The 27,980-nt window shown below is 35.8% G+C and overlaps 1 protein-coding gene across 5 annotated transcripts; it reads left to right on the forward strand.

The window, feature by feature from the left end:
- On the forward strand, positions 1-27,980 carry Tpt (tRNA 2'-phosphotransferase). 5 transcript variants are annotated; one of them, XR_016142970.1, is made up of 6 exons: positions 102-218; positions 3,789-4,138; positions 5,484-5,712; positions 8,716-8,776; positions 14,652-14,759; positions 27,600-27,980. XR_016142970.1 is itself a non-coding variant. In XM_089101532.1 (5 exons), exons 2-5 carry the CDS (start codon positions 3,884-3,886, stop codon positions 27,623-27,625), a joined length of 618 nt encoding a protein of 205 aa, XP_088957658.1. In that variant the 5' UTR covers positions 1-72; positions 3,789-3,883; the 3' UTR covers positions 27,626-27,980. The 5 variants fall into 5 exon arrangements, 4 of the variants coding, with proteins under 4 accessions (XP_088957658.1, XP_088957649.1, XP_088957666.1 ...); XM_089101532.1 differs by lacking the exons at positions 102-218; positions 8,716-8,776 and adding an exon at positions 1-72; XM_089101523.1 differs by lacking the exon at positions 8,716-8,776.

The following is a 27,980-nucleotide window of genomic DNA, read 5'->3' on the forward strand; positions in this document are numbered from 1 at the left end:
TGGGCTTTTCCTCTTTTCTTTTTTAGTTCCTTTTTCCTTCTATGAGCAAACACTACTCAAAGAAAGAAGAAAGTAGTATATGGGACAAATTTCCATATTATACAATAAGCACCATTTGCGTTTTAGCGGGTTTTTAGGGGGAGAGGGCTGGAAAGCTGACAAAAGGGAAAGTGCTTTTTTTAGTTGTTTGATAGAATTAGAACCGACTCTTCATGTTGGTGAGATTTGTAGCTTTTATTTTCCTTTTATCTCTGGTGAATTTTAGTAGACTAGGCTAAACCAGAAGTTACATTGTGGATGTTCCACAGTAGCCTACTCCTGTATAACATGGTTGTACTGTAGTCTAGCATAGGCTCAGAATAAACTAGTCTGTGCTGGGAGTGAAATAAAATCATCAGAAATCTACCAGATTCTATATCATAGGGTTTAATACCTTATGGCTGAGATAGCTGAGGCTAGTTGATTCAAAGAAGCAGACTGAATGACTATTTTCCACTTATTTTTCTCTATTTTGACAATAAAGGTGTAGTTTAGTTCCCCCTAGAATGTAGAGTCCAGAAGCCCTACAGATCTGAGGTATACAGTAAAAAGTGAGTTGTTTATATTATACTTCTACTGGATGGTATCTGTGCAACTTTGCAGCCCAAATTGACTGAATAATAGGCCTATACAGTTACAAATAAGCTGTTTTTATTAGAGGGAACTAAACTGCACCTTTACAATATTGACTTTAATCCTAAGTACATTACTACTGTATCACATGAAGAGGGGAAATCAACTATGTTGAACAAAATGGCTATCTCAAAATTTTGATTGGATGTGTTTAGGGGAATGATGGGGGGGATGCTAGTTGCCCTCCAATCACTTTGACTATTAAAAAGGGCGCTAGCCCTTTGAATTCCCAATCAAATGAGCCTTTTTTGAAGTTTCTATAACAATGCCTTCTATAAAAACCTTATATTCCTCCAGGGCATAACTTACAACCCTTCCCCTAAAGGCTGTGGGGGAGAGTCCTCCTCAAAAACGTAATTTCTATTCAGAAATCAACTATGCTGAACAAAATGGCTATTGCAAAATTTTGATTGGATGTGTTTTGGGAAATGGTGGGGATCAAATTCAAAGGGGGTTAGTTGCCTTCCTATCACTTTTGACTATTAAAAAGGGCACAAGCCACTCCAATTTCCAATTGAATGAGCCCTTTTGAAGTCGCTATGACAACTTCTTTGATACAAAGTGCCCTGTTCTAAAGCAAAAAAATAATAAATAATACATTGTGCTCACATCATTCTTATATGCCCTCAGGGCATAACTTAAAACCCTTGCCCCAAGGGTTGTGGGGGTGTCCTCCTCAAAAACATATTTTCTATCTGGAAATCAACTATGTTGAACAAAATGGCTATCTCAAAATTTTGATTGGATATGTTTGAAGGAATGATGGTCATGGGGGGGGGGGCTAGTTGCCCTCCAATCACTTTTGACTATTAAAAAGGGCACTCACCACTCCGATTTCCAATCAAATTAGCCCTTTTCAAAGTTTCTGCAACAACTCCTTTGATATAAAGTGCCCAGGTATGGAGAAAAAAAATTATACATTGTGCCAACATTGTTCTTTACTTAGGCAGTGCTATTGTGCTGCCTTTGATAACTGATTTTTACCAGTTGACTAGCAATCTGAAAAGGAGCACCCCTTTTATTTATACATATTGCATTTATAAGGTTTGCCTTGTTTTTGAGCAAGCCAACAAGGTAGTTTATGTGGTGGTTCCAAGATATTTTCCTGTCTATCACCAGGCCAAAGTAACAAAACCTCTCAACATAGGGTATAATCATTGAATAGATTGATACCATAGGTGGCGCAATATCCTTCTTCCTACTATAGAGCATTAGGGCAGATTTTGATGGGGGAAAATCCATGTTATTATCACTTGCCCACATTTCCAGGTGGCCAAGGCCTTTCTGAATACAGGATTTCAAGGTAATTTGATAACTTGAAGTTGAAGCAAGTGCAATGTCATCTGCATAAATATACAACTTACATCCTAATACATTATCAAAATTTATATCACTACAATAAACTAGGAACAGGAAAGGGCTAAGCACACTGCCTTGTGCACAAATATACCAAAGATGGAGCCAGGGGGGGGGGGTGAAAGTTTTTTTTTATTTTGATGCCCTTGGCATTCCTAGCTCTTTATCCATTAGATAAATCATAATTAGTTCAACAAAATTAACCTGGTTTGTGGATGTCTCTAACTCATTATTACCCCTCAAAACCAGGCCCTGGCAGCCAAGAAAGCAAATAGAGTCAAAAATGTACTTCACAAGATCTCTATTGTCTTGAACATCTTGGGATCTGGATTGGATTAAGACATTTGCTATAAATATTTTAAGCATCAGTACTAATTATCTTAACTTCCATCTATGCTGAAATGTAATGACTATGTCTTTCAGTGGGATCATGTTGCTCTAATAGAGCAGAACTGTTTTTCCACTTGCAACACCCTGACTCAAAGAAAGCTCTTTTTCCAGCATTTTCTCTATCTCTTTGGTGTGCAGTAGAAAGTTGCAGCAAGCAAAAAAAAACACAGAATCCAAGTTTTTGAGCATTCAATCTATTCATAAATCTTAAGTAATGTGTACTGAATTTCCTTCTGTTAGAAGTGGAAGCTGAACATCTCTCAAGGTTAGATATGCTGCTGGTTTACTATAATACATTGTAACCTAAATACGTAACCTAACCTAGGTACCTTTCCCCTCCTAAACTCCAAAAAAACAACAGTTTAAATATTGTAAATGCATTGAAAACCATGCTTTGCATTAGGTCTGTTTTTTAGCACTAAGATCTTACATCTTTCTGCAAAGATTACCATTTTTAACTCATCTTTGTCCTGAGATCTTACAGCTCACTGATGTTAGCAAAAAGCGTGAAAGACGCCATCTTTCTGCCATGTAGAACAATGATGAGAGAACTTTGATGATCTTCTCATCATTGTTCTCAAACCACTGATCAGAGCAGAATGATAAAAGACATTTGCATAAAAATGACAAAAGATGTAAGATCTTTGTTCAAAGATTTCCCTTTTAAGCATTTTCTGACAAAAGATGTAAGATCTTATTACATTGATGAGTGAAAAAATGGCCCTATTCTATGAGTCTTTAGCAGTCACTTAAAATAACTGGTCTCTGGCGGGTTTTTCGTGACTGGTTTCATTGTGTTATATAAAAGGGTACATTTAATTCTTAAGCACCAAAAATAGCTATGAAATGGAAATAACAAGGTAGTTTTCAAAATCTAAGGGATAGCCATACCCCCCCCCCCAATTGGTGCAACTAGAGACCCACTTCAATAATGAAGTTTTACTGGCACAGTTATATGGGAAGAAAAATTGACATCTGGCTTGGGGTGTCTCCTTAAGTTCCATGTGTAGGTACAATGTATAAAAACCCTTGTACATTTAAAGTTAGCAAAGAATTGAAATCAGGGTTAGGGAGGGGAATAAAGATGGGTATCAAAGTCAGAAACAATTTTTGCAAAGTAATTTATTTTACTTTATATATATATATATATATATATATATATATATATATATATATATATATATATATATATATATATATATATATATATATATATATATATATATATATATATATATATATATATATGCTCTGTAGGTAATTTTGATAATTTCTTATCTAGGTATGGTTTTTCTATTATGAAGAAAGGGCAATTGTCTACTCAAACATCAATTCTAGGTTAATAATCTCCTTATGTCCTCTTATTTCAGTTGCTGTTTCATCTTGTGTGTATTGCTGAAGGATTATGAGAATAAAGATTAGCTATTAATCCTAAACATAAAAAATCACATTCCAGTCTTTACAAATGGAATCACCAAGGGATGTAGAATTAAGTAAAAAGCTAGCTTATGTCCTAAGACATGGTGCTTGTAAAGAAGGAATTCCTATGGATAGCCGAGGATATGTCAAAGTGTCAGATATTCTGTCAAGGAATGAGTTTAAAAAATTTTCTGCAGATGATGTTAGACGTGTTGTTGGCGTTAATAGCAAGAAAAGGTTTATGTTTGAAATTGATGCTGTGGGATTGAAAATTAAAGCAAATCAAGGACATACAATTGAGGTGAGTCAGAATGTAGTGTTTATTGTCTAGTTATTTTCGCGACGATTCCATGGTCAAAATTTACTAGTGTCCTTACAATGCTCAATTTTAAGTAAGCTGACAAGCAACTGTACAATGTGCATTATAAGACTGAGATAAAATTGAATGAAAAGGCATGTTAAAACACATGTATAAGAAACAACTTTTGTACTGAGAAGGCAACTTCAGTTTTGAGTAGGCAACTAAAAAAAGAAGATGTTGAAGGTATTTTTTGCTGCTGGGATTTCACCATCAACAATATTAAACCAATTATGAGTTTAACAAGAATATTGTGTAGTAGTCACTAGTCAGCATCTTTATCCATAGTGCTCTTTCAGTTAGAAATAAAAGTTGTTCATTCCAAAGCGAAATCCAATAACTTGTGGTAACAAACTGTAAATGAAGAGTAATCCTAGTCAATGGAAAAAGAAATTATAAAAAAAAACAGAACTTTGATGGCAATGTATGGATCAAGAGATTTTTATACTGATCCCAAACGTTCAAAATTTATGGATTTTATATTAAAGGTGGTTTTGAATTAACTTGATAAAAGTGATGAAAGGCTTAAGATTTTTATATCTAAAAGAATCAAGCTCAAATTACTACAAACAGGAGTTTGGCTACTGCCCCACTTTCTCCTTTTCTAACTGTAAAATTTCAAAAGCTTATTGCATCATTTGTTTTCTTCTTAAAACAAGATGTATTATGGTCTTTTTTCACATTTAAAATAATGAAAAATTGAATTGCTGAGATTTTCAAGAATTGATGGTATTATATACTAAATTTTATTTTCATTAGCTCTTCCCGTTTTCTTAATTGTTATTGTGATTCATTTTCTATTTGTCATCAATGTTTTAAGAAACTAAAACACACTGATACAAATTCATATAATTTTCAATAAAAAGCAAATTATGCAATAGGTTTCAGAATCTTTACAGTAAAAGGAGGGGGAAGGGGGTATTGGTTGAACTTCTATTTGTGTAATTTTTACTTGTTTTGAGATGTATTCATTCATCTATATCAGTATCTGTTGTTTTTTTGTATGAGTCCACATATAGTTTGACATGATCATTTGTTTTAATTTCTGTTCGTGTTGAGTTTCATTTGTTCTTTAATTATAATTTCTTGTCGTTTTGAGTTGGAATTATTATAGGACTTTATTTCTGTTGGTCTTAAGTTTAAAATGTCTATTTACTGTTTTTAAAAAAAGAAACTTCTTTTCAGGAAAAGTTTTTTTTAATTAATTAAAGATAATATCAACATAGCTTGAGTTCCTATTTGTTTTTATTAATCTAATGCCCCCTAATGACCTTAATTAATGTTTTAGGTTCCTAATTTGGAGTTAGAACCAATTACAGACCCATCATCTGTGCCTGTATGTATTCATGGTACATACATGAAGCTATGGCCAAATTTAAGGGAAAATGGTATTCATCGAATGAGTCGTCAGCATATTCATTTTGCTCCTGGAGAGCCTGGGAAAGAATTTGTCGTCTCTGGAGCTAGGAGTGATTGTACTCTATTTATTTATGTTGACTTGGCTAAAGCAATGAAAGGTATCACTCAGTTTTAAGTTTGGATAATCAGATCATTATTTGATGCATTTTTTGTCTATTTATTCTAATTTTTCTTCTTGCATCTTCTTTCAATGTGTATTGCTTTTCTTTCATAATCATGATAGTTTCCTTTCTTTCTACATTTATTTGCCATGGTTTTTAAGCTGGACCTAGTAGCCTAGAGAACTATGCAGGTAAAGCAGGATTAACTCCATCATCTGTAATAAATATCCTGACATATCTTTCTACTACATAGACAGGAAGTTATGAGAGAGATATACCTACTGAACCAAAAAACAAAAGGGTGGTAACTAAATCTATAACAAAGCCTTACAATTAATGAAAATGGATTCAGTTGGATGTTTTGAAAGCATGGACTAATAAAAATGTTATGTTGAAGACAACGTAGCTTGTAGGTTAACTCATTATTCTCTTTTTATTGTTATCTTCATGCGACTCATTGATTCTATTTTAGAATCAACGTCCTAGTGTAGACTTAGTACAGAGTGATACCTCATGTTTCCTTTTTCTTTGCTTCATCATATAGAACGATGATCGTAGAAAGCTGCGGAGGGCTGATTCAGCCTGAAATAAAAAGTTTAGTGTCTTTTTTGAAAATTGAAATGCAAATAGCTCATTTAAAACACATGTGTCATATATACAGTTTTCTAGAAAAGCAGCCATGTTGCATCCTATTAAAATCACAGCTATGCAAAGAATTAAACAAAGTGTCATATGCATATTTTAATAGACAGGTGCACTTCTTACACCTGGATCCTAATAGCTTTAGTAGAGCCCTAATAGCTTAATTTAACTTACTTTTCTGCACAATTAGTATCACAGGCAGCGTGGGGCTGTCTAAGTAAAGAGGGATATGGCTTCAATGTAGCATTTATTTATTTCCTTTTTTTACCAAGGCACTTTGTCAGTAAGGAGTTGTCATAGAAAGTTGTCATAGGGGAAAGTTGTCAGTAAGGAGATTATATCAGAATTTTGAGATAGCCATTTTGTTCAAAACAGTTGAAAGGTTGAATAACTATGCCTCCAGGGATGGCATATCTCACCACGGCCCCTGGGGTATAACTGGCAAGCTATGCAAGTGGCCATTTGTTTAAATGTAGGTTTTGTTTTTTCACAAAGGGGGGCATGTTTGATTGCGTTTCCCCAAATAAGTTAAAGGTGTGAAGGTGAAGCTTTCGGGGAATTTTGAGGGGGGGTGTTGAACTAAATGAAAACACATCATGTACATTCAGGCTGTAAAACAACTGCACTACCACAACTGCTGCTACGACTGCTACTACTATTAAAACTACTGCTATTATGATTATCACTGTTTTGACTACTACGACTGCTACTACTTTGATAACTTTTGCTGCGATCCTACTACTACGACGACTGCTGCTGCTACGACTACTACAATTACGATTGCTATGACTACTACTGCTAATATGACTATTACTACTACGACTATTATTACCACTACTGCTACTGCTACTATTATAACTACTACCATTTATTACCACTGCTACTACTGCCACCGCTACTATCAATACTACTACTGCAACTGTCGCTACTATTACTACTACTTATACTACAATTACTACTAATAATACTGCTAAGAGAACCACGATCAAAACCAATAAAAAAATCATGTCAATCCAAAACGAACGGAATTTAATTTACAGTAGCTTTTTCCCCAAAAGAAGTTTTTCAGAGGAGAGTAATGAACTGTATTAAATCTAAGACGAAAAGAAATTACAATTTACAAGTAATTAAAACTTAAAACGAGCAGAAATTACCACAAACATGAGTAGGACTAACGAGCTCCATGGTTTCTAAAGACTAGAACGTCATTTGCACTTTACTGAAAGCAAAATGCATTTCTCTTTTATAACGTTAATAAATCCAAAATTACTCAGACTTTCAGGAATGAATTCCACTACATATCAAACTGTCAATCTACATTTCTTTAGTTCTTTTCAGTAATCTTGGTTATTAATGTAGTTACCTTTCTTTCCTTTTTTGGTTGTTGATATTATTAGAAGTGAAAACAAACAGATCGAAATGAAAATGGTAAAAACGAGAGTTTACTACGACTGCACCTATTTTTACTTTACAGAGAAAGGTTACGCAAATTTTTCCAGTGACGACTTTTCTTTGAAGAAACTTTTCCTTTGACGGCACTTTGTCTTGCTTCGATTCCTATTAAGAATAACAATTGGGTTAATTCCTAAAAATAAATGCCTACATCAAGACAATGCCTAGAGGCCATAGCATCTACGGGACTAAACTTAATGAATAATTAGCAAGAAGAACCCAACTACCGCGACTAAACCCTGCAATACTTTTCCTATTCTGACTCCTGCTGCCACAACTGTATTAACTACATTGCTACTCAGGGCACAACGTCTTTTGTCAACAGTGTTCCCAACAGGGCTATTGCTACCTTGAAAGCTGCTACTGCTTCTACCACAAATAATTTTAGTACATTTACCATGACTACCACTACTAGGTTTCTACTATTAATTTACTGTGACTGCATTGATAACAGAGTGTATTAACGATTTTTACCTTTAATATAGACAACTACTACATCAAGTGAAAAGCGCAAAGACTTTAGATCAAACAATATAGAATTTCCACAAAAAACGATAAGCAAATTGAAAACCTCAAACGAACATAAATTGTCAAACTTATAAGAGAAAGAAGTGTCACTTGCAAGATTAGGTTTGCGCCCCCCTCCCTATGGCTAAAGGGCCGTTTTTATCTGAATGGAATCAAAACAGAAAATTCATAGTTAAAAATTATCAATCAGTTTTTCAGGAAAAACATTGTCCCTCCATGTAATCACTTGTGACAATTAATTTCGATTTACTATTTAAAAGACATCCTTCTTTCCGTCATCGGTTTCTTTTTTTTACGTCCGTTTTTTTCAGATGCATAGAAAAATCCATTGTCTACGCAAGACTTTTATCTTACTGTAAGTATTTATTTTTCTTTCAGGTGCATACGTCACTGAAGTTCGGGGTTTGAAAGGTGTGGCAACAAAGTTTTTCAAAGAAAAGTAAAGAGCTATAAGATGAGCAGAAATAAAGTAAAAGATTATTAAGCTTAAACTGAACAGAAATTTTTGTCAGTGAATAAATGAGACCCTAAAGGAACAGAAATCTCAATGAATAGGCCTTAGCAAGGTAAATTACCAAATGAAAAGAGAGTATCACAAACAATAGTAGGGCTGGCATCCTCTAGGCCTTTTAAAGGCCAGTAATTCATTTCTGTTCTAATGAAAACAACTTTGGTTTTCAGCAATATATTTTTAATTGCCATAACATCAACAACAAAGCAACAAAAAAAATTATATGTTAAGGCTAATCAAGGTTTACAAATAAGAATCGGGCTACATGTCCCCTCCTCCTACCAGCCCTCACCCAAAACCTCTAAGCGGCTTCAATATCGTTTGAGTTTCGTTGAAACAATACGCATTTGAAAAAATCAGTTTTTATTTGCCAAATTTCAACAATGAAAGAAAAACATCACCTTAACAATAAAGACTGCTGAAAATAACTAATGAAAATAGACGGATTGCTTGATATATAGTGATGTTCATTCCTGGGAGTCTGCAATTTTTATATATTCATGTTATAAAAGAGAAAATGTTCGCAGTATTTTGTTGTAAGCAAATTACGGATAACGTTCTAGCCTTTATGTGGCTGAGAGGGCGATATATCTACTGCTGTTTGTGGTAATATCTGTTCGTTTTAAGGTTAACTTGGCTATTCATTGCAATTTCTCGTCGTTTGGGTCTCATGTATTCATTGATAGTAATTTATTTTCCTTTCTGGTTTGAACTATTATATGACCTTATTTCGGCTTGGCTTTAGTTGGATATAGTTCTTTATTCTTCCTTGTAAGCTTCTATTTGGGGGAAACTGTGTTTTAATTAATAGGTATCCATTTCTGGTTGACATTTTTTTTATTAATTAATATAATGAATATCTATATTTAATTTTCTCCACAAGAATTAAGATTTTGGCTTAGTATTTTAGTTTAGGAAAATATTTTGCAACAGGTTTTAGTAGTTTTACTGTAGGATTTTAGGTGGGCAAAGAGGGGAATCTGTAGGATTTTTGGTCTTATATAGGATGAAGCCATTCTAATCCCCTTCCTATTATAGCCTTAAATATGGACTAATATTGATCCACCGATTGATTATAAGAATCTTGTGTTATATATTTTTGTGACGGTCTGTTTGTTCAACTAAATGCATTTTGAAGTTATTTAATTAAAAATAAAAACATGTTTTGCTGTTCAAAACAATAAAAACAAAAAGTAGGAATTCAAGAGTCAATACAGCCAGATTTTATTGCTGATTGAGATTCCCTTGGTTCTGAAATTTTAATTGAAGTGTCTTCATGGCCTATTTTCGAGATAACACCTTTAAATTAGGTGTTGTTTTTTTTGACCGCACTGCCGTTCTAAGACGAACAAATAAACTTTCAAATGCGGATAAATCCATTTATTTAAACAGTGAATAATCCGATATTTAGATATTACTAGATATTTTATAATCTAGTGAATAATCCGGAAGTTTATTATTTTGTGAATGACCCGAAAAGTTATTTATTTTGTATATATATAAATATGCTAGTTTCAATTTTATTATTTTAGTATTTCTACTGAAGACGGTCGTTGTATATGTGATCGAAATATCGGGACTTTTGTGCCTGTTTTTTCGCTGCCTAAATAAATGGATTTATGCCCATTTGAAAGTTTATTTGTTTTAAAACGGCAGTGTGGTCTAAGAAAACAACACCTAATTTAAAGGTGTTATGTCGAAAATACGTCGTATATATGGGGAAATGAGACCAGCCCAGTAAAATCATAAACTCAACATTTGGTTTGCAATTCGAACACACGCAAGGCTTTGCCACTTTCATTGGAAATTTGTTTACATTTGGGCAAGACTAAAGAAGAAAATTTACATCAAGACTTTGAATGAACTTTGTCAATGAACTCTCTCTGAAAATAATCTAGTGAATAATCCGGAAGTTCATTATTTTGTGAATGACCCGAAAAGTTATTCATTTTGTTGTGTATAAATATGCTAGTTTCAATTTTATTATTTTAGTGTCATTACTGAAGACGGTCACTGTATGTGATCGAAATATCTGGAATTTCGTAACTGTTTTTTTCACTGTCTAAATAAATGGATTTATCCCCATTTGAAAGTTTATTTCTTCGTGGCCTGAAATTTTAAAGCAAATCAGTTTAAAAAAAACGAATTTTTCAAACAGTTCGTGGTAACGAACTGTAAGTAAGGAGCGACCCGGCTCAATGGTAACCAAAACTCTAGAAAACGGGATTTTGATACCAATAGATACATCAAAAGAATCAGATTTTAATGCTGAATTCAAATATATAACTTTCATCAAGTTTAATCCTACCCATCAAAAGTTAAGAGCCTAAGAAAACTTGGCTGATTATCGAAAAAAGGGAGAAAGACCCCCTAAAAATTCTAGAGCCTGAATGAAAATCACACTATCATGTTCAGCGTATCAGAGAACCCTACTGTAGAGGTTTCAAGCTCCTATCTGCAAAAATATGGAATTGTGCATTTTTGCCAGAAGAATGATCAGGGATGCGTGTTTTTTTTTTTTTTTTTATTTTTTTTTTTTTTCCAGGGGTGATCGTATCAACCCAGTGGTCCTAGAATATCGGGGGAGGACTCATTGGAACGAAAATTAAAAGTTCTAGTGCCCTTTTTAAGTGACCAAACAAATGAAGGGCAACTAGGCCCCCTCTCACGCTCATATTTTCCCAAAATCACCTGATCAAAATTTTGAGATCGCCATTTTGTTCAGCATGTTTGAAAGTATGATAACTATGTCCTTTAGGATGACTTAATCACCCGAAATCCCTGAGGGTAAGGGCTGAAAGTTATAAACTTTACCCAATGTTAACATATAGTATTGGTTATTAGGAAGTATACAACCGTTTTCAGGGGGGATTCTTTCTGGTAGTAGGGGGGTGGGTAGGTCGGAGGTTATGTGGGAAGATCTTTCCATGAAGGAAGTTTTCATGGGGGAAGGGACATTGCTATGAAGGAGGTGCCGGATTTCCCAGCATTATTCCCAGCATTATAAAAAAAACAAGTTTTCCAACTGAAAATATGGAGTAACATCAAAACTTAAAACGAACAGAAAATATTACGTGTATGATTGGGTTCACCCCCTAGTCAGTACCTCGCGCTTTAAGCAAAATAAGTTTTATGGCTTTAATTAGAGCTTTTTATTCTAAATAAAGGCCTTTGTGATTAAGGGGTCCTTTTTAAATTTTAACAAAATTCAAACATTATCTTAAAGAGTGAGATATTGACTAGGGGGCGAGCCCCCTAATATACGTATTAAAAATATATGAATATAGAAGTTCGTTACTTAAGTTAATTCGTAAGTTACGTGTATTTACTACTAATAAAAACGTTCGTAAATAAGATTAAACAAGTTTCGAGAAAGCCATTTAACCAAATAAAAGTAAAATTAATATGCAAATTTTGTTTTAATTATTCATGTACGGTGAGCCAAAATCAAAACCTGCGTTAATTGAAAAACGTTCAAAAATTAAATAAAATAAACAAGTTTTTTTTAACTTAAAGTAAGGAACGACGTTAAAATTTAAAACGAACAGAAAGTATTCCGTGTATGAAAGGGGCTGTCCCCCCCCCCTCAACGCCTCGCTCTTTACGCTAAAGTTCGACTTTCTCACAACTCTTATTTTTTTTAACCAATAAAAAACTTTAGCGTAAAGAGCGAGGCGTTGAGGAGGGGACAGCCCCTGTCATATACGGAATAATTTCTGTTCGTTTTAAGTTTTAACATCGTTCCTTACTTTCAGTTAAAAAAAACTTGTTTTTTTTTTAATTAATCTCACTAAGAATCAATGCAACCGCGTTTTTTCTTCCAGAATTTCTTTTCTTGATAAGCTCCCTCCCCCCTTGGTCCCCAAAAATCAATATTTAAAATCTACTGAATACCTCGTTCATTACCCTCTCGGTATTTTAACTTACCAAAATCCTTTCCCCAAGCCATGATCTTACATCCACCCCCACCGTCATTGCCTAAAGGCTTAAATATAATATCCTTAGCTGTTTCTGAGATTTTGCACAAATGTCGTTTTGACAAGCTGTAAGCTCATAGTTCCTCTTGATTTCTCCATCTACTTAGCTGTGCATAAATTGTAAGTCCCATAGGAACTTATAGTGCCAAAACGTTGTTTATGTTTAGATTGGAGTCACCATTTGCTAGCCCTTTTCCCCTCTCCCAAAAACTAAATTTGGATTGATTTTAGATACACACGAATCTGGATACACATAGTACCTTTCGCTTCACCTCTGCCCCCCCCCCCCGCGAACCTATTTCTATATTTATAATCAAATTGATCCCTACTCCCTCCCTCTACGATTATTCCTCGTAGTTTCAATTCAATCCCTGTAGGCATTCCTGATATATTGTAAATAATTCAAAAATTCAAAGGCACCTAACGTGAAACTTAAGGATTTCGTGTGGAATGGTACGTAAGAGTTAGATCGAACTACAACTAACAAGGAGCAAAAAGTATCTTAGCTTGTTTTAGGGTCTCTCTAACACCTACCTTCCACTCGAAAATGTGTGATTTTCTTGGCCTAGAGAACCATATCTGAGAAAGGTTTAACCGAGTCAGATGGATCAAATAAGCCCTATTTTCAATTATAAAGTCTATATGTAAGAAGGGACAGCTTGCATAATTCACAGTCACTGTCCCAGGGGCTGTGGGGGATGTTTCATCTTCCCATCCCCCTCATATTCGTTGAGCCTTTCAATAATCTTGGACAAAATGGTGTCTAAAAAATTTTATTGGATGTCTTTGGAGGGAGGGAGTGGGCAGCGAGAAAGGGCACGGGTGAGAGCTGGTTACCCTCCAATCACTTTTAACTTAAAAAAGGCATAAAACTTTCAATCGAATGAGGCCCTCCCGGAGAAAAAAAAATACACGGAAGCCACTTCGGTCTTTACTTAAAAGTTAGGTCGAAGGAAAGAAAAGTAAAGTCAAATTAAAGAGATATTATACTTCTAATGAATTAATTTTAAGCTCGTTTTAAGCATGATTATTTTTTATGATTTTTTTCTTTATTTTAATTCCTCTTGAATCCTAATTGGTCCTGATAAAAAACAAAGATAAAGAAACGGTACTACATACCGATAGAAATATAATTTACTTTGGAGTGATTAAAGATTGTTAAAAGATGGTACTTGAAGTACTCAAGCGTTAAAATCTAAAAACATAAATCCACAAAGCTAAAAATTAGGGGAGGGACATCGGTGGATTTCGTGATGGGATAGGGAGAGGTGGGTCCAAAATCCCCCCAAAATAATTTGAGGCTGCTAACCCACTTTTTATTCTTACTTTTTATTCTCCTTCGTAAGCTTTAAAATCAATTTGGAATATATTTGGTCAGCTAGCTCAATAGTGCAACGGGCTTTCTCTTTTTGATCACCACTGTAGGACAATGTTTCTTTCCTTCAAAAGTTAAAAGTGGGTTTTTTTTTTATTATTTGAAACTGATTATATTTTTATGTAAAGAAATTTAAAAGATATTCGCGATTGTTTCTTACACCCCTGGTCTGTAGATTAAAAAGCTTCCTAAAATTTTGCTTAAATCAATTATGTTTCGAGTGATTTTTGGGATATTCGTGGAACCCTACTCTTTCTGATTAATATAAAACAAATGCTAAAAGTCATACACATCGTAAACATCCAACGAGACGCCCAAGATACGCCTAGTGGCCAAACCAACTGGAAATATAAGATATTCGAAAATAAGAAAAAAATATATGCGTATAAAAAGTAGTAGCAGTATGATTTTAAATATATATTTGTTCTATTAAAATTGCTTTACATTCTAGCTGGAATCAAGTTTTATAGATCACCAAATAATGTTATTTTAAGCCCTGGAGATCAAACTGGATACATAAAACCGGATTTTTTTGAAAAGGCTGTGGATGTAAAAGCTGGTTGGTGCTTTTTTTTTTTTTTTTTTGCATTTGTTTCTTTCTTTTTATATTGCATTTTAACTTTTAGGCTATTCTTACTTCACTCTTTAGTGCTGATTGAATCCTAGAGTATATTGGCATACTAAGCTTTTTATTTAAGGAAAATATCTTTCTCTTTTTTATCTGGTTTTGCCAGCCCTTAAGCAAATCTTAAAGGTTAACTATAACTAGGAGGAATCTAATATTTTGGAATATGATCTATTATACTGATTTCAGTACGGTGTGACATACTTTTTAGACTTAAAGATGCTTTAGATAAAGTTTTAATAGAATGGGGATTGATAAATTACCATCGAACCCCTTTAGTCCTCAGTTTTATTGATTATGAACAAGCGGTTGGTTCAGCTGGTAGGAATGCTTTAGTGTAGGTCCTCTCCCTGTACTTTATACCAGATAAACACATTAAAGTGATTAGTGATATGTAGGAGAACAACATTGCTGCGGTCAAGGTAGGAAATAAAGTTAGTAGCTGGTTTCGTATCGAATCAGGAGCTCAGAAGGTTTTCATCCTATCCCCATTTATCTGAATCATTTTGATTAACTTTGTCCTAAGAAACATGGCAAAGATTGATTATTTGAATGTCCTAGATGAAATTGTGGGCAAAATGAATGTTTTTTTTAGTTTTTGAAATTACAGGGTGCAAGAATAGGCTTGAAATTTAATATTTAGAAGACTAAGTCGATTAGACTAAGAATAAACGAAGTTTAAAAGGTTATGTTTGGTAACGAGAAGATCAATCAAGTGGATAGCTTCACATACCTGGGTATTATTATTAAAAATGAATGTGGATGCAGTGAAGATGTTGAAAGTAGAATAGCCAAGACCCAGGGTGTTGTTTCAGTTGAGAAAAATTTGGAAGAACAGGAAAATAAGTTTGTGAATCAAGATTAGAATATTGGAAGCTACAGTAATAATAGTGGTCGAGTATGGTTCTGAAGCGCAGGAGCTGGGGAAGAGCAATGAGTAATTGTTAGTTGTTTTCCAGAGGAATTGTTGACGGATTGTTTTTGGTACCTGTTTGACCAATCATGTCAAACAGTGACCTGTACGAAAAAGAGTGCTTATATCTTCTTTCTAGGCTATAATGAGAGAAAGGTTGAGATAGCTACTACTACTACTACTAACAACTCACCGCAGCACCAAGCCGCCTGAGGCCAACACAGCTACGCAAGCTCCTCCTCCACCCCAATCTATTCAAAGCCTCTCTTTTTACACCCGCCCACGAAGTTCCCATTTCCTTTAAATCTTGCTTTATGACATCCTCCCAACCCAGGCGGGGACAACCTGCTTTCCATTTAGCCCTAGACGGTTGGCCGAAAAGGAGAATCTTCGGCAATCTGTCATTCTTCATCCGAACAGCGTGCCCTAGCCACCTCAACCTTTCTTTCATTATAGACCTAGAGAGCGGTATTGAACCACATTTTTCGTATAGCCTATTGTTTGAAATACGGTCAGTCAGCCGGGTACCCAGAACAATCCTTAAGCAGTTTCTCTGGAAAACATCAAGCAAATCTTCATCCGGTTTTCGGAGCGTCCCTGCTTCAGAGCCATATTTGACCACTGTCATCACTGTAGCTTCTAATATTCTAATCTTGGCTTGCAGACTTATCTTCGTATTCTTCCAAACTTTTTTTAACTGTGAAAAAACACCTTGGGCCTTGGATATTCTACTTTCAACATCTTCACTGCACCCATCATTTTTACTAATAATACTACCAAGGTAAGTGAAGCTGCCCACCTGATCAATCTTTTCATTACCCAACGTCACCTTTTCATCTTCACTTATTCCTAGCCTTAGTGACTTAGTCTTCCTAACATAAATTTTCAAACCAATTCTAGCACCCTGAACTCGCAAAACCTCTAAAACTTCATTCATTTTGCTCACACTTTCATCTAGGATGCTTCAATCAGTAGCATAATCCAAGTCCAGGAGACTTTTTCCTCCCCATTTGATTCCGTGGTCTCCCATTGCCTTTCCTGTGCTCCTTAAAACAAAGTTCATCAAAATAATCCATATAAAGGGGGATAGAACACAACCCTGCTTAACTCCTGATTTAATACAAAACCAACTGCTAACCTCGTTTCCTATCTTAACCGCAGCAGTGTTATTCTCGTGCATAGCAATAATCACTTTAATGTATTTGTCTAGTATACCATACAAGGATAAAACCTTTACTAAAGCTCTTCTATCAGCAGAATCGAACGCTTGCTCATAATCTATAAAACTGAGTTTGAAAACTCAGGCACTTTTCAATTATTAGCCTAAGAGTGAAAATTTGGCCGACACATCCTCTACCTTTTTCTAAAACTGCACTGTTCTTCTCTTAAAACTTTGTCTACGGCATCTCTCAGTCTAAAAAGTGTCATATTACTAAGTAATTTACTACCTTTAGAGACCAGACTAATGCCTCGATAATTACCACACTCACTTTTATCACCTTTCTTATAAATTGGCTTAATTAAGGTTTTCCTAAAATCGTTAGGTACTTCCCCTTTTTCAAAAATAATATTCATAATTTTCAGCAATTTATCTCTTACTTCACAACCACCATATATAAAAAAAATCATTTACCACATTTTCAGCACCTGGAGCCTTGTTATTTTTTAATCCTTTTAGTACTGTTGCTAATTCCTCCTCCCAAAACAAATCCTCCTTCACATCCAAGGTATCACAAACTTTTTCATTTTCCTCTGTACCTTTTCCTGCAACTCTATCTCGGTTAAGCAAATTCTCAAAATGTTCGGCCCATCTCTTTAGTTTTTTCCTTATCGCTAATTGCGGCCCCATTTATTGACATACCACTACACTATTTTACTAAAATGCCATCTAGTTGCATCTTCCAAATAGTCGTCACTTACACCCAGTACCTCCGCTTCGTTCCTCCTTAGTCTATAGATTTCTTCTTTCTTGTCTTTTCTCTCAACCCATTCGTTTTCATATTATCTATCACTCAGATAATTCCTGTACAATTTCCTTCTCCTCTCCATTAGACATAAAGCTATTTCACTAATATTCTTAGCTCACTAAAATTAGTTTGTTGTATTGAACTAAGAAAGTGACTTGTACTAGAGAAAGTGACTCTTAAAAAACAGTTTTGATAGCAAGCTATGTATCAAAATAATCGGATTCTTATGGTGATTCTAAATATCTATAATTCATTAAATTTGACCTTACCCACCAATATTGACGAATCTTAGAATATTTGCTCAATTTCTGAAAAATGGGCAAGACACTCTATAAAAAAGTGAGTGTTCTTAATGAAAGTCATCCCTTCAAATTCAGCATAGCAAAGAATCCTGCTGCAAAGGTTTCAAGCCTCAGAAAGTGTATTTTTTTTCTCAACTTGTCTTATTGTTGGTGAGCCTACAGATAGATATAAAAGAAGTATTTTGGTTGGGAGCAGGGGGATCAAAAGTAATTTTTACTCTCCCTTCATTCTTGAGAATATTTTTGGACTAAGCCTATAACATGGGTGTTGCGGAATGATAACTCCCCTCTTGTTGCAGAAGCAATTTGTTTTTGTCAAAGTTTAAATGGGAATATTTCTTATTGTTATTTTTTCAAATGAGCTCTGTTTTGATCGGAATTGAAATGGGAATATCTCATTTTCCTAATTATATACAATTTTGAATGACTTCTTGTTGCCAAGGGGCATTGAGACCTTGGCGTTCATGGGATATACCTATATAAAAAAAGATTGTCGGAAGAGCTCATCTTGAAAACTGTTAAAATGATAACCCTGTTGTTGTTTTTGATGTTTCAGGCCCTCGCCCCCCCCCCCCGATTAAATATTTGGAGGGGTGCACTTTTGCAGGAATGCTTATCAATATGGAAGCAATGCTATGGGATTTTTTTATTGATAATGAAAGGGATTTATTTTTAAGCACTAAGTATTAAGAAACTTAAGCTAAGCTTGTTAAGGAAAACAATCACCTTTCTAGGGGTGAATATATATTAACTTATGCAAGGTGGCGACAATCAGCCAACGAAAAAAAAACCTTTGGAGCATCCCGTTTTCAATCTGTCTAATCAAAAAACCGAGCAAATTATTGATTTTTTGGCAAGTGAAGAAACCAGAAAACTTTTCACCTACGCGTTTCATAAACTCTAAAACAATGGTCTTTTAACAGTCTACAGAACTCACTCAGATTTGATTGCTGAACAATGTAACTCCTCTGGGATTTCTAAACTGACTTGAACTTGTATTAAAGTCACGAAAACTTGAAAGTGACACTTGAGCAACCAATTATTTTGGCACTTAAACATGAAGTACCATGGGACGAGAACTCCACTCGATGAAGCAAATTTTAGGCATAAAAACGGCGTCTGACGTTTTTCCCCGGTGGAAAATTCTCTCCACGGGAATAAACTCTCTTCATACCCTAAATTCACTGAAGAAAAAACCGTTTTATGTATTTTTTCTACATTAATTTGCACTGACATTCTTTTTTTTTTTTTTTTTTTTTTTTTTTTTTTTTTTTTTTTTTTTGCCTAGTCAAAAAAATATTGGACGGAATATCAGGCAAGATGGTCCTTACTTTTGCCCGATGTGTGGAAGTAGGGACGAGAGTGTGGGTCATGTGATGCATGAGTGTGCAGAATTGAGTGTATGGAAAGTGTAAGTTTGATGAAAGACGGCTGGTGAATCTAAAAAGGGATAAATGTTTTGTTACAAATTAGGACGATTTGTGAGCACAGAAGTAGATTCTTGTGATTTGTTTCCCTTTATTTGTGTTGTGTGATGTTTATTTATGATAATTATTTAAAAGTGAATTTTCCTTTTTGTTTTGTATTGCCATGGCCATAGAGCTTTAAGTGCAATTATTTGAAAAAAACTACGTTTTATAAAGAGTTAAAGAGGCTGAGTTACAAGGTCGAACCTTAAAACGTACAGGGATTAGGAGGCACAGTTGGGGGGCTACCACCCCCCAAACCCCCCGCTTTCGCAGCCTTTAAATATAAAAAAAATTTCTTTAAACTGAAAGTAAGGAGCGACATTAAAACTTAAAACGAACAGAAATTATTCCGTATATGAAAGAGGCTGTGCCCTCCTCAACGCCTCGCTCTTTACGCTAAAGTTTGACTTTCTCACAACTCTTTTTTTAAACAATAAAAACTTTAGCGTAAAGAGCGAGGCGTTGAGGAGGGCACAGCCTCTTTCATATACGGAATAATTTCTGTTCGTTTTAAGTTTTAATGTCGCTCCTTACTTTCAGTTTAAAGAAATTTTTTTTTATATTTAAAGGCTGCGAAAGCGGGGGGTTTGGGGGTGGTAGCCCCCCAACTGTGCCTCCTAATCCCTGTACGTTTTAAGGTTCGACCTTGTAACTCAGCCTCTTTAACTCTTTAGAAAACGTAGTTTTTTTCAAATAATTTCTGCACGTTTTTGTACAGTTTATTACTTATTATTGCTTGACTAACTGTTAGCTGATCGTGTCAGGAGTTAAAGTTGGGGGCTGCCGCCCCCCAAACCCCCCGCTCTTGAACATTCTTGTGTTAAGGCTTTTAATTCCTGAATACTCAAATCACGTCGTACAGGGTGCCTCCTAATCCCTGTACGTTTTAAGGTTCGAACTTGTGACTCAGCCTCTTTAACAGCCCCCCAACTGTGCCTCCTAATCCCTGTACGTTTTAAGGGTCGACCTTGTAACTCAGCCTCTTTAACTCTTTAGAAAACGTAATTCTTTTAAAATAATTTAAAAAAGAAACTGAGTTTCTTTTCAAAGTATATAAAAAAGTTGCTCTGATGGTGAATCGAACCCGGGTTTACCGCCTGAAAGTCTGGAGTATCAGCCTCTGGACTATACAAACACACTAGTAATTGTTGTTTAGCAAATGGAAGCTATTTTCGACGCAAGCAAATTCCCAAAAATCTTGATGTGGTTTTTGGAAAAACAGGAAAGTAGTGATCAAAGCGAGCTGAAATTTCGAGGATAAGTTTCCAAGCCCAAGGAAAGCTTATCCTCTAAATTTCAGCCCGATCAGACAACGTTAAAGGGGGGTTGTGGTGGGAAAAATTAACATGGGCTAAGATCGGACACCAAGGCATTTCGTAAAGGTAACTTCGGGGGGGTAATTTTTTCGGTCTGAAAATATCAAAAGGCCCTAACAGGTCGAATTTTGCTTTGAATGAGTCCTCATTCAACCGGATCCGTTGCCAACTGTGTCCTGTAGGCGTGGCTAAGAAAAAACAAAAAAATGAATTTTAAGTGCCTATATTTGGTTTTTTGAAAACAGGGAAGGAGTGATCGGATTGAGCTGAAATTTCGAGGATAAGCTCCCGGGCCCTAGGAAAGCTTAACCTCTAAATTTCAGCCCAATCGGACAACGTTAAAGGGGGCTGTGGTGGGAGGGTCCAAACTTCCGGCCCAGTTTACCCCATGAAGATAAAGTCGGAGGAGGATGAAATTTTGCAAGTTTCTTAGTTTGAGCTTGGGCTACAAAATGCGATTACCGCCGTCTCTCTCCGACCTCTAGGACCTGAAATCGCTTAACATTGTGGTGGGTTGCCTCTTAATAGAGGCACAAGTGTGCCTCCGTGATAAAACTTACTTACTTACTATAACAGTTCAATTAGTAAAAATAAATGAAGAAGTATGTGTTTTGATGAATAAAACCCACCAGGTGTGTGGGTTTTTTGTTGCCATGGCCATAGAGCTTTTAGTGCAATAAAACTTACTTTCTTACTATAACAGTTCAATTAGTAAAAATAAATAAAGAAGTATATGTCTTGATGAATAAAACCCACCAGGTGTGTGGGTTTCTTGTTGTCATGGCCATAGAGCTTTTAGTGTAATAAAACTTACTTACTATAACAGTTCAGTTAGTAAAAATAAATAAAGAAGTATGTGTTTTGACGAATAAAACCCACCAGGTGTCAGTAGTGCCAATTGACTAAAACGGGAGGCGACAAGGGTATCTCTTCATTTAAAAAAAAAAAACTCAAAGGGGAATGTATTTTTCAAACTCCAGGGGTCAACCACCCATGGGCGCCCATATGGGGGGGCAGGGGGGGCTCTTGCCCCCCCCTGGCTGAATGATGCTGCCTTATTTTTATATTTTTGTTCTGACATTTCTATTATATAGCATTAAAAGTAGCAATTAGACGAAGTTTGCCCCCCCTGGAATTCAGCTTATGGGCGCCCATGCAACCACCCCTCCAATTGGCATCCCTGGAAAAACCTGAACAGCGGGGGGTGCCATGTAAGTGTTCCAATTAGAACTTGTCATAGGTTCAACCTATACCGGGGCACCACCTCCAATGCTGAGGATCGATAAATGGTGTTTTGGCTTCGTTCCCCATCTTAGGAATGCACTGGCTTTTGGATCTATCGGTCTTTGTTGGGCTAACTACCCGGCAAGGTGTCTTTTATCTGTTTACAATTCATCAAAATAAGCCTTCGACCAAACTGACCTCTCGTCGGTGACTTTTGACACCCCCATGGATAATCCATTCGGACTTATTTACGGCAGCCCACTGCAATTAACGAGGTTTCCGTACTAAATTTGACCAGTTCCGATATTGGGTGAACTCTGTCAAACCATCCATTATGTGCATTACTAAGACCAATCTCAACCACGAGATACCGAGTCTCGAGTTTGCCATACAGGGGTACACGCTGTTTAGGTAAAACCGAGTACGCACTGACGGTGTAAAAAATGGAGGAGGAAGCGTTTATATTTATGTACAGAGTCGTATACAATAGTCATGTCTGAATCTCCCAAAATCAGCAAGCGATGAAGCTCTGTTGGTTAGGGTGACCTTTCCTAATAATAATGTGATTGCCGGGACTAAATAAAATACCCAACCTGCTAGAACACTAGCTATCTTGAAACATCCCTTGATTACATTCGGGGCAAATACGCCAAGTCTGGCATTTGTCCTCCATGTAGATTTCAGTATCCATCATAGCGCATGGCTCCCTAGACAAAAAACTGATAAGAATGGGTCAGATTTGCCTCATCTTTCTCTTTCGTATGGGCTTCAACAATCGGTTGAATTCAATATCTACCATTCCCCAAATGGATCATTCCCCAAGATGACGTCAGATTTACCTCATCTTTCTCCTTCGCATGGGCTTGAACAACCGGTTGAATTCAATATCTACCATTCCCCAAATGGAACAGCTTGTCATGATCTCTTCCTTACGGATCACCCAGATTCCTTTAAGGTTTACGCTCATGCCTTCACAGGTGACCACGTTGCCGTCATTGCCAAAAGAAATCATCGTATTCCTCCCCCCCAATAAAGCACGAGTGACATATCTGGCAATACAAAAGATAAGATTGGGATGGCTAAAGAAACGCACCTGTTTCTCAACATGGAGAGCCATCCTTTAGTAGGGCCCAAGAAAGCTGCAAAAAAGTACCAGCAGGCCATGGTCGATTGTATTGCAAGCCATATCTCATCTAAGTGGACACAGGTATCCAGTAAGAACAAATCTTGGTTCAACATCCACTGCAAAAAGGCTATGCGAGCAAAAAAAAAAAGGTACACAAGCAATGGCCAATCTTAAAGAGTGAAAAGGGCAGGCTTGGTTCATAAAAGCCCATAAAAGACACAGATCGTACCATTCAGCAATCACCGGTTCAGTACAAAGAGAAATTCGCCACTAAGGTCTAAATTGCCTCTGCTAAGAGCTGATGGAGAATTGTCAAAGAGGCCTTACCGTCAACTTCAATTCCTTCCCCCCAAAAAATTGACGATGGGATTATCGTTCAAAACCCACAGACAAAGATCAAAGCACTTGCTAAGGCGTTTGCCGAATTCTTGAATCTAGAAGACGACGGTAAAGAAGTTCCCAATTTCCCGGGTTGAACCAATATTGTCCTTGATCGTGTGAACTAGTTCAAGGACATGATGAATCTGATGTTGTAATTTTATTTAAGGTTTCTTGACGTTTTGGGGGTATTTTTCCCTTTTTTGAAAATCAGTAAAATGTTCTCAGGCTTGCAGCTTTTGAAGAGAAACATTAAACTTTTTTAACTATTGGACCGATTCTATCCTCACTTGCAGTTTGTTACCACGAACTGTTTGACAATTGTACTGGATGAATATATATATATATATATATATATATATATATATTTCATGGCTTTTACGCTTTGTATTCGACTCACCCAACCCACTACCATTTTACTAGACTCCGAAATTAGGCTATATTTGAGTGAAGTTCTTTTTAAATCAATAATATGATGTATCTTTCAAAATTGGTGGAAATAAATTGTGAGTTGATAAAACCAGTATTTCTGATAAATAATATATATGTGATAAATACATACCGGCACCATTATCTTCTCATGAAATACGTTTAAATTTTTTTCTAAACAAAAATGTTACAACTACAGTATTGATGGTGTGATATATATATAGTTTTTTTTTTCTAGTGCGTTATTTGGTGTTTTCGACGGTTATTTTCCGGACAGTTCGATGGCTTTGTTTTCTGGTTCAATTTTTTTCAAAGGTTTTGAAATTTTAAAATCTTTTTATGTTATCTCAATTCCTAATTTTGGGTACCATGGCTCAGCGACGAAGTGGCCTTCCTCCCCATCAATTCCTTTCTGAACTAGGGTGACGTTTATGCTTTTATGAAAAGTAAGAGATTGCGTAAGGAATTATCAGTTGATGTGTTCGAAGTTTTATTTGGATATCTGAATTTGCAGCGTCCCAACAAAATATCTCTTTGCTTCAAGTTTGGGTGAGGGGAAGGGCTGGAGGCGCCACGGACCTACTTTGTGTCTGTTAGTTAAAAATTTGAAAATTCTTGCATGATTTTGCATCAAACAAGATTTTATCCATGGCCTCCACTTCACACCTCCTTAGTTCATATTTTAATGCTTTCTCTACTTTCTTTACATTCCTTTTTTTTTCGCAATAACGAAAAAAAAAAAAAAAACAGCGAAAGCGCTGCCTAAGCAAAGAGCGATGTGGGCACAATGTATTATACATTTATTTATTAATTTTGGTCTTAGGCCAGGGCACTTCGTATCAAAAGCGTTGTCGTAGAAACTTCGAAAAGGGCCCATTCGATTGGAAATTGAAACGGCTAGTCCCCTTTTTAATAGTCGAAAGGGATTGGAGGGTAACTAACCCCTTCCCCTCCCACGCCCACCATTTTCCCAAACACATTCAATCAAAATTTTGAGATTTCGTTCCACCTAGTTGAAAGGTCTCGAAATTATGTCTTTGAGGATGACAATCCCCCCCCTTCTCCCCACAGCCCTCAGGGCAAGGGTTGTAAGTTATGCCCTGGGGGCATTTAAGGTTTATATAGAAAGGATGATCTTATAAACTCTGGAAGGGACTCATTGGATTTCTATCAGAAGTTTTAGTGCCCTTTTTGAGATTCAGAGTGACCGGAGGGTGGATACCCCCCCCCCACACCTCATATTTTCCCAAAATGCATCTGATAGAGATTTGGAGATGGCCATCTGTGATTTTTAGATGGCCAATCTTCGAAAAGAGCTCATTCGATTGGAAATTGAAAGGGCTAGTGCCCTTCTTACTAGTTGAAAGGGATTGGAGGGCAACTAACCCCCTCCCACGCCAACCATTTTCCCAAACCCATCCAATCCAAATGTTCAGATAATCATTTTATTCAACGTAAATGAAAATTCTGGAAATGGTGTTTTTTAGGATGACAACCCCCTCACTATCCACGGGGCAAGGGTTATAATTTGTATTCTGGGAGCATATAAGGTATATATAGAAGGAGTGATCGTTTGAACTTAGGAGGGGCTCATTGGATTGGTAATCAGAAGTGTTAGTGCTCTTTTTAATATTTAGTGTGATCGGAGGGTGGATACCCCCCCCCCCCCCGCCACACACACACACACACCTCGTATTTTCCGGAATGCATCTGATTTTTATTTTTGAGCTGGCCATTTGTTGTCGTAGAAACTCCGAAAACAGCTCATTCGATTGGAAATGGAAAGAGCCATTAACTCCCTTCCCACGCCCACCATTTCCTCAAACACATCCAATAAAAATTTTGAGATAGCCATATTGTTAAACGTAATTGAAAGGACCGGAAATTATGTCTTTGAGGATGACCCCCTCCCCCCACAGCCCTCAGGGTAAGGTAAGTTATGTCTTGGGGGCATATAATGTATATATATAGAAAGGGTGGTCGCATAAGCTTTGGAGGGGGCTCGTTGGATTGGTAGCCAGAATTTGTAGTGCCCTTTTTAAGATTCAAAGTGATCGGAGGGTGGATAATATGCCTTCTCAAGACCAGTATATAATTTGCACTTTAATGAAAACAAAATATATTCAAATGTTTTCACTTTTTTTTACTTGTTTAAAATGTTTTACTAGATATATGAAGGGTGAAGACCTCCCCCTTGCACTCGAATTACAGCGCGAGTGTCTGGTGCCGTTTTTGAGATTAACTAGAGGTTGAGGGCAAGCAGCCCTTCTCTCAAGCAAATTCATTTTCCAAACGCACCCAGTGAAAATTTTGAGACAGCTATTTTGTTCAGCATAGTAGAAGGGTCCTGTAACTATGTCTTTAGGGATATTAGGCATATCAACCTTCCATAATATGCAATTGGCCCATTATGCTTTAAAACTAAATGTTGTTCTGAAATAAATCAAAAGGCATTGTTTTAAATGGTTGCCAATAAAACATCTCAGCAATATATCGAGAATGACCGGGGGTATTGAGTCGAAACTTTTGAGGATACTACTATTACTACTTCTGCTCTTACAATTTAAATAAATAAAAAGAGTGTAAGTGCATCGAGGTTGTCAAAGAGCATAGATAGAATCTTTTGGGATTGATATTAAGTTGTTTTTTTTTTAGGTCAACTTCAGAAGCTATAAAATTAAATTATAAAAATACTGTTTGTGTCAGGATTAAAAAGTGTTGAAAAAGTCTCCCCAATATACAAATAGCAACCCAAACTATGAATTCTTGTAGAAGAAAACTGAAAAGATATACAATTTTTTTTCCATGAAAAAGACTATGTCAATAAAAAATTAATTTTAAAAACTTTTCCACAAGATAAGTTTTTCAAAGAAAAGTAAAGAGCTCCATTAAGCCAAGAATGAGCAAAAATAAAGTCAATTAATCTTCCAATCGTAAACTACCACAAATCACTATTAAAAAAATAAATGAAACACAAAACAAGCAAAAATTAACATGAGTAGAACTGATAACCCCTATGCCTTCTCAAGACCAGAATACAATTTGCGCTTTGCTGAAAACTAAATACTTTTGTAATGTTTTCATCTTTCTTAATTTCATAAATGGAAAATTATCAAAACCTTAACGAAGAAATGTCAGTATATGTCAATTTAACTGACAACCCATGGTCATTTCTTTGTTGTTTTTTTTTTCAATCTTTGCTCGTTTTGAGTTTGACTCGGCTGTTTAATGTAATTCCTGTTATTTTTTTTATTTTTTTAAAACTTGTCTTGTGGAAAAAGTCTTTTTAAATTAATTTCTGAAAAAAAAGAATGGAGAAATAGATATTTGAGGATTCAAGGCCCTATTTTGGAGATCTATTTATGCAAATTGGAATTTCCGCATGATCCAAACAATCAAATACAACGTTGGGAATTTCCAAACAAGATCAATCTCTAAAATATTGACGTCAAAAGAACTGGAAGTAGATGAGTCTTTCATTCCATTGTAATCTGATCATTAAGCCCGCCACGAACGAAGTTTATTTTAATTTGCAAAATATGTTTGGTATATTTCACTTTTGGAGATGCTGTAATGGTTTTTACTTTTCATGCTTGTCAACTAACATAATTTGAAAGAAAAAGCGAACCTAATGGTCTTCTTTCTTCTAGAACAAGTAATTTACCAGAGTGAATGAAGTCTAATCTTTCGAATTCCAATTTTAAACATCATACCTCTAGAAGTTCTATGGCGTTTTCCATTTTCTGTTGTGAAGCTTGATTTATTGTACCTGAAAAAGCACTGGGAAGCTATATTATAATGATGTGTTTTTTTTTTCGTTTTTATAGTGTGAATAGAATCCAATTTTTCGATTTTCATTTTTAAATAACATACCATTATACCTCAAGAAGTCCTCTGGTGTGCTTCATTCCCTTTTACGAAGATTGATTAGTTGTACCCGGAAAAGCACTGGGAAGAGATATTCGAATGACTTATTTTTTTCTTCGTTTTTATAGTGATATGTTTCAAATAATAATAACTGATCTTTTAGA

Source organism: Artemia sp. Qi Xiang Cuo, chromosome 2, assembly GCF_049724085.1.
Source record: "Artemia sp. Qi Xiang Cuo chromosome 2, ASM4972408v1, whole genome shotgun sequence".
In the NCBI taxonomy this organism is placed as follows: Eukaryota; Metazoa; Arthropoda; class Branchiopoda; order Anostraca; family Artemiidae; genus Artemia; species Artemia sp. Qi Xiang Cuo.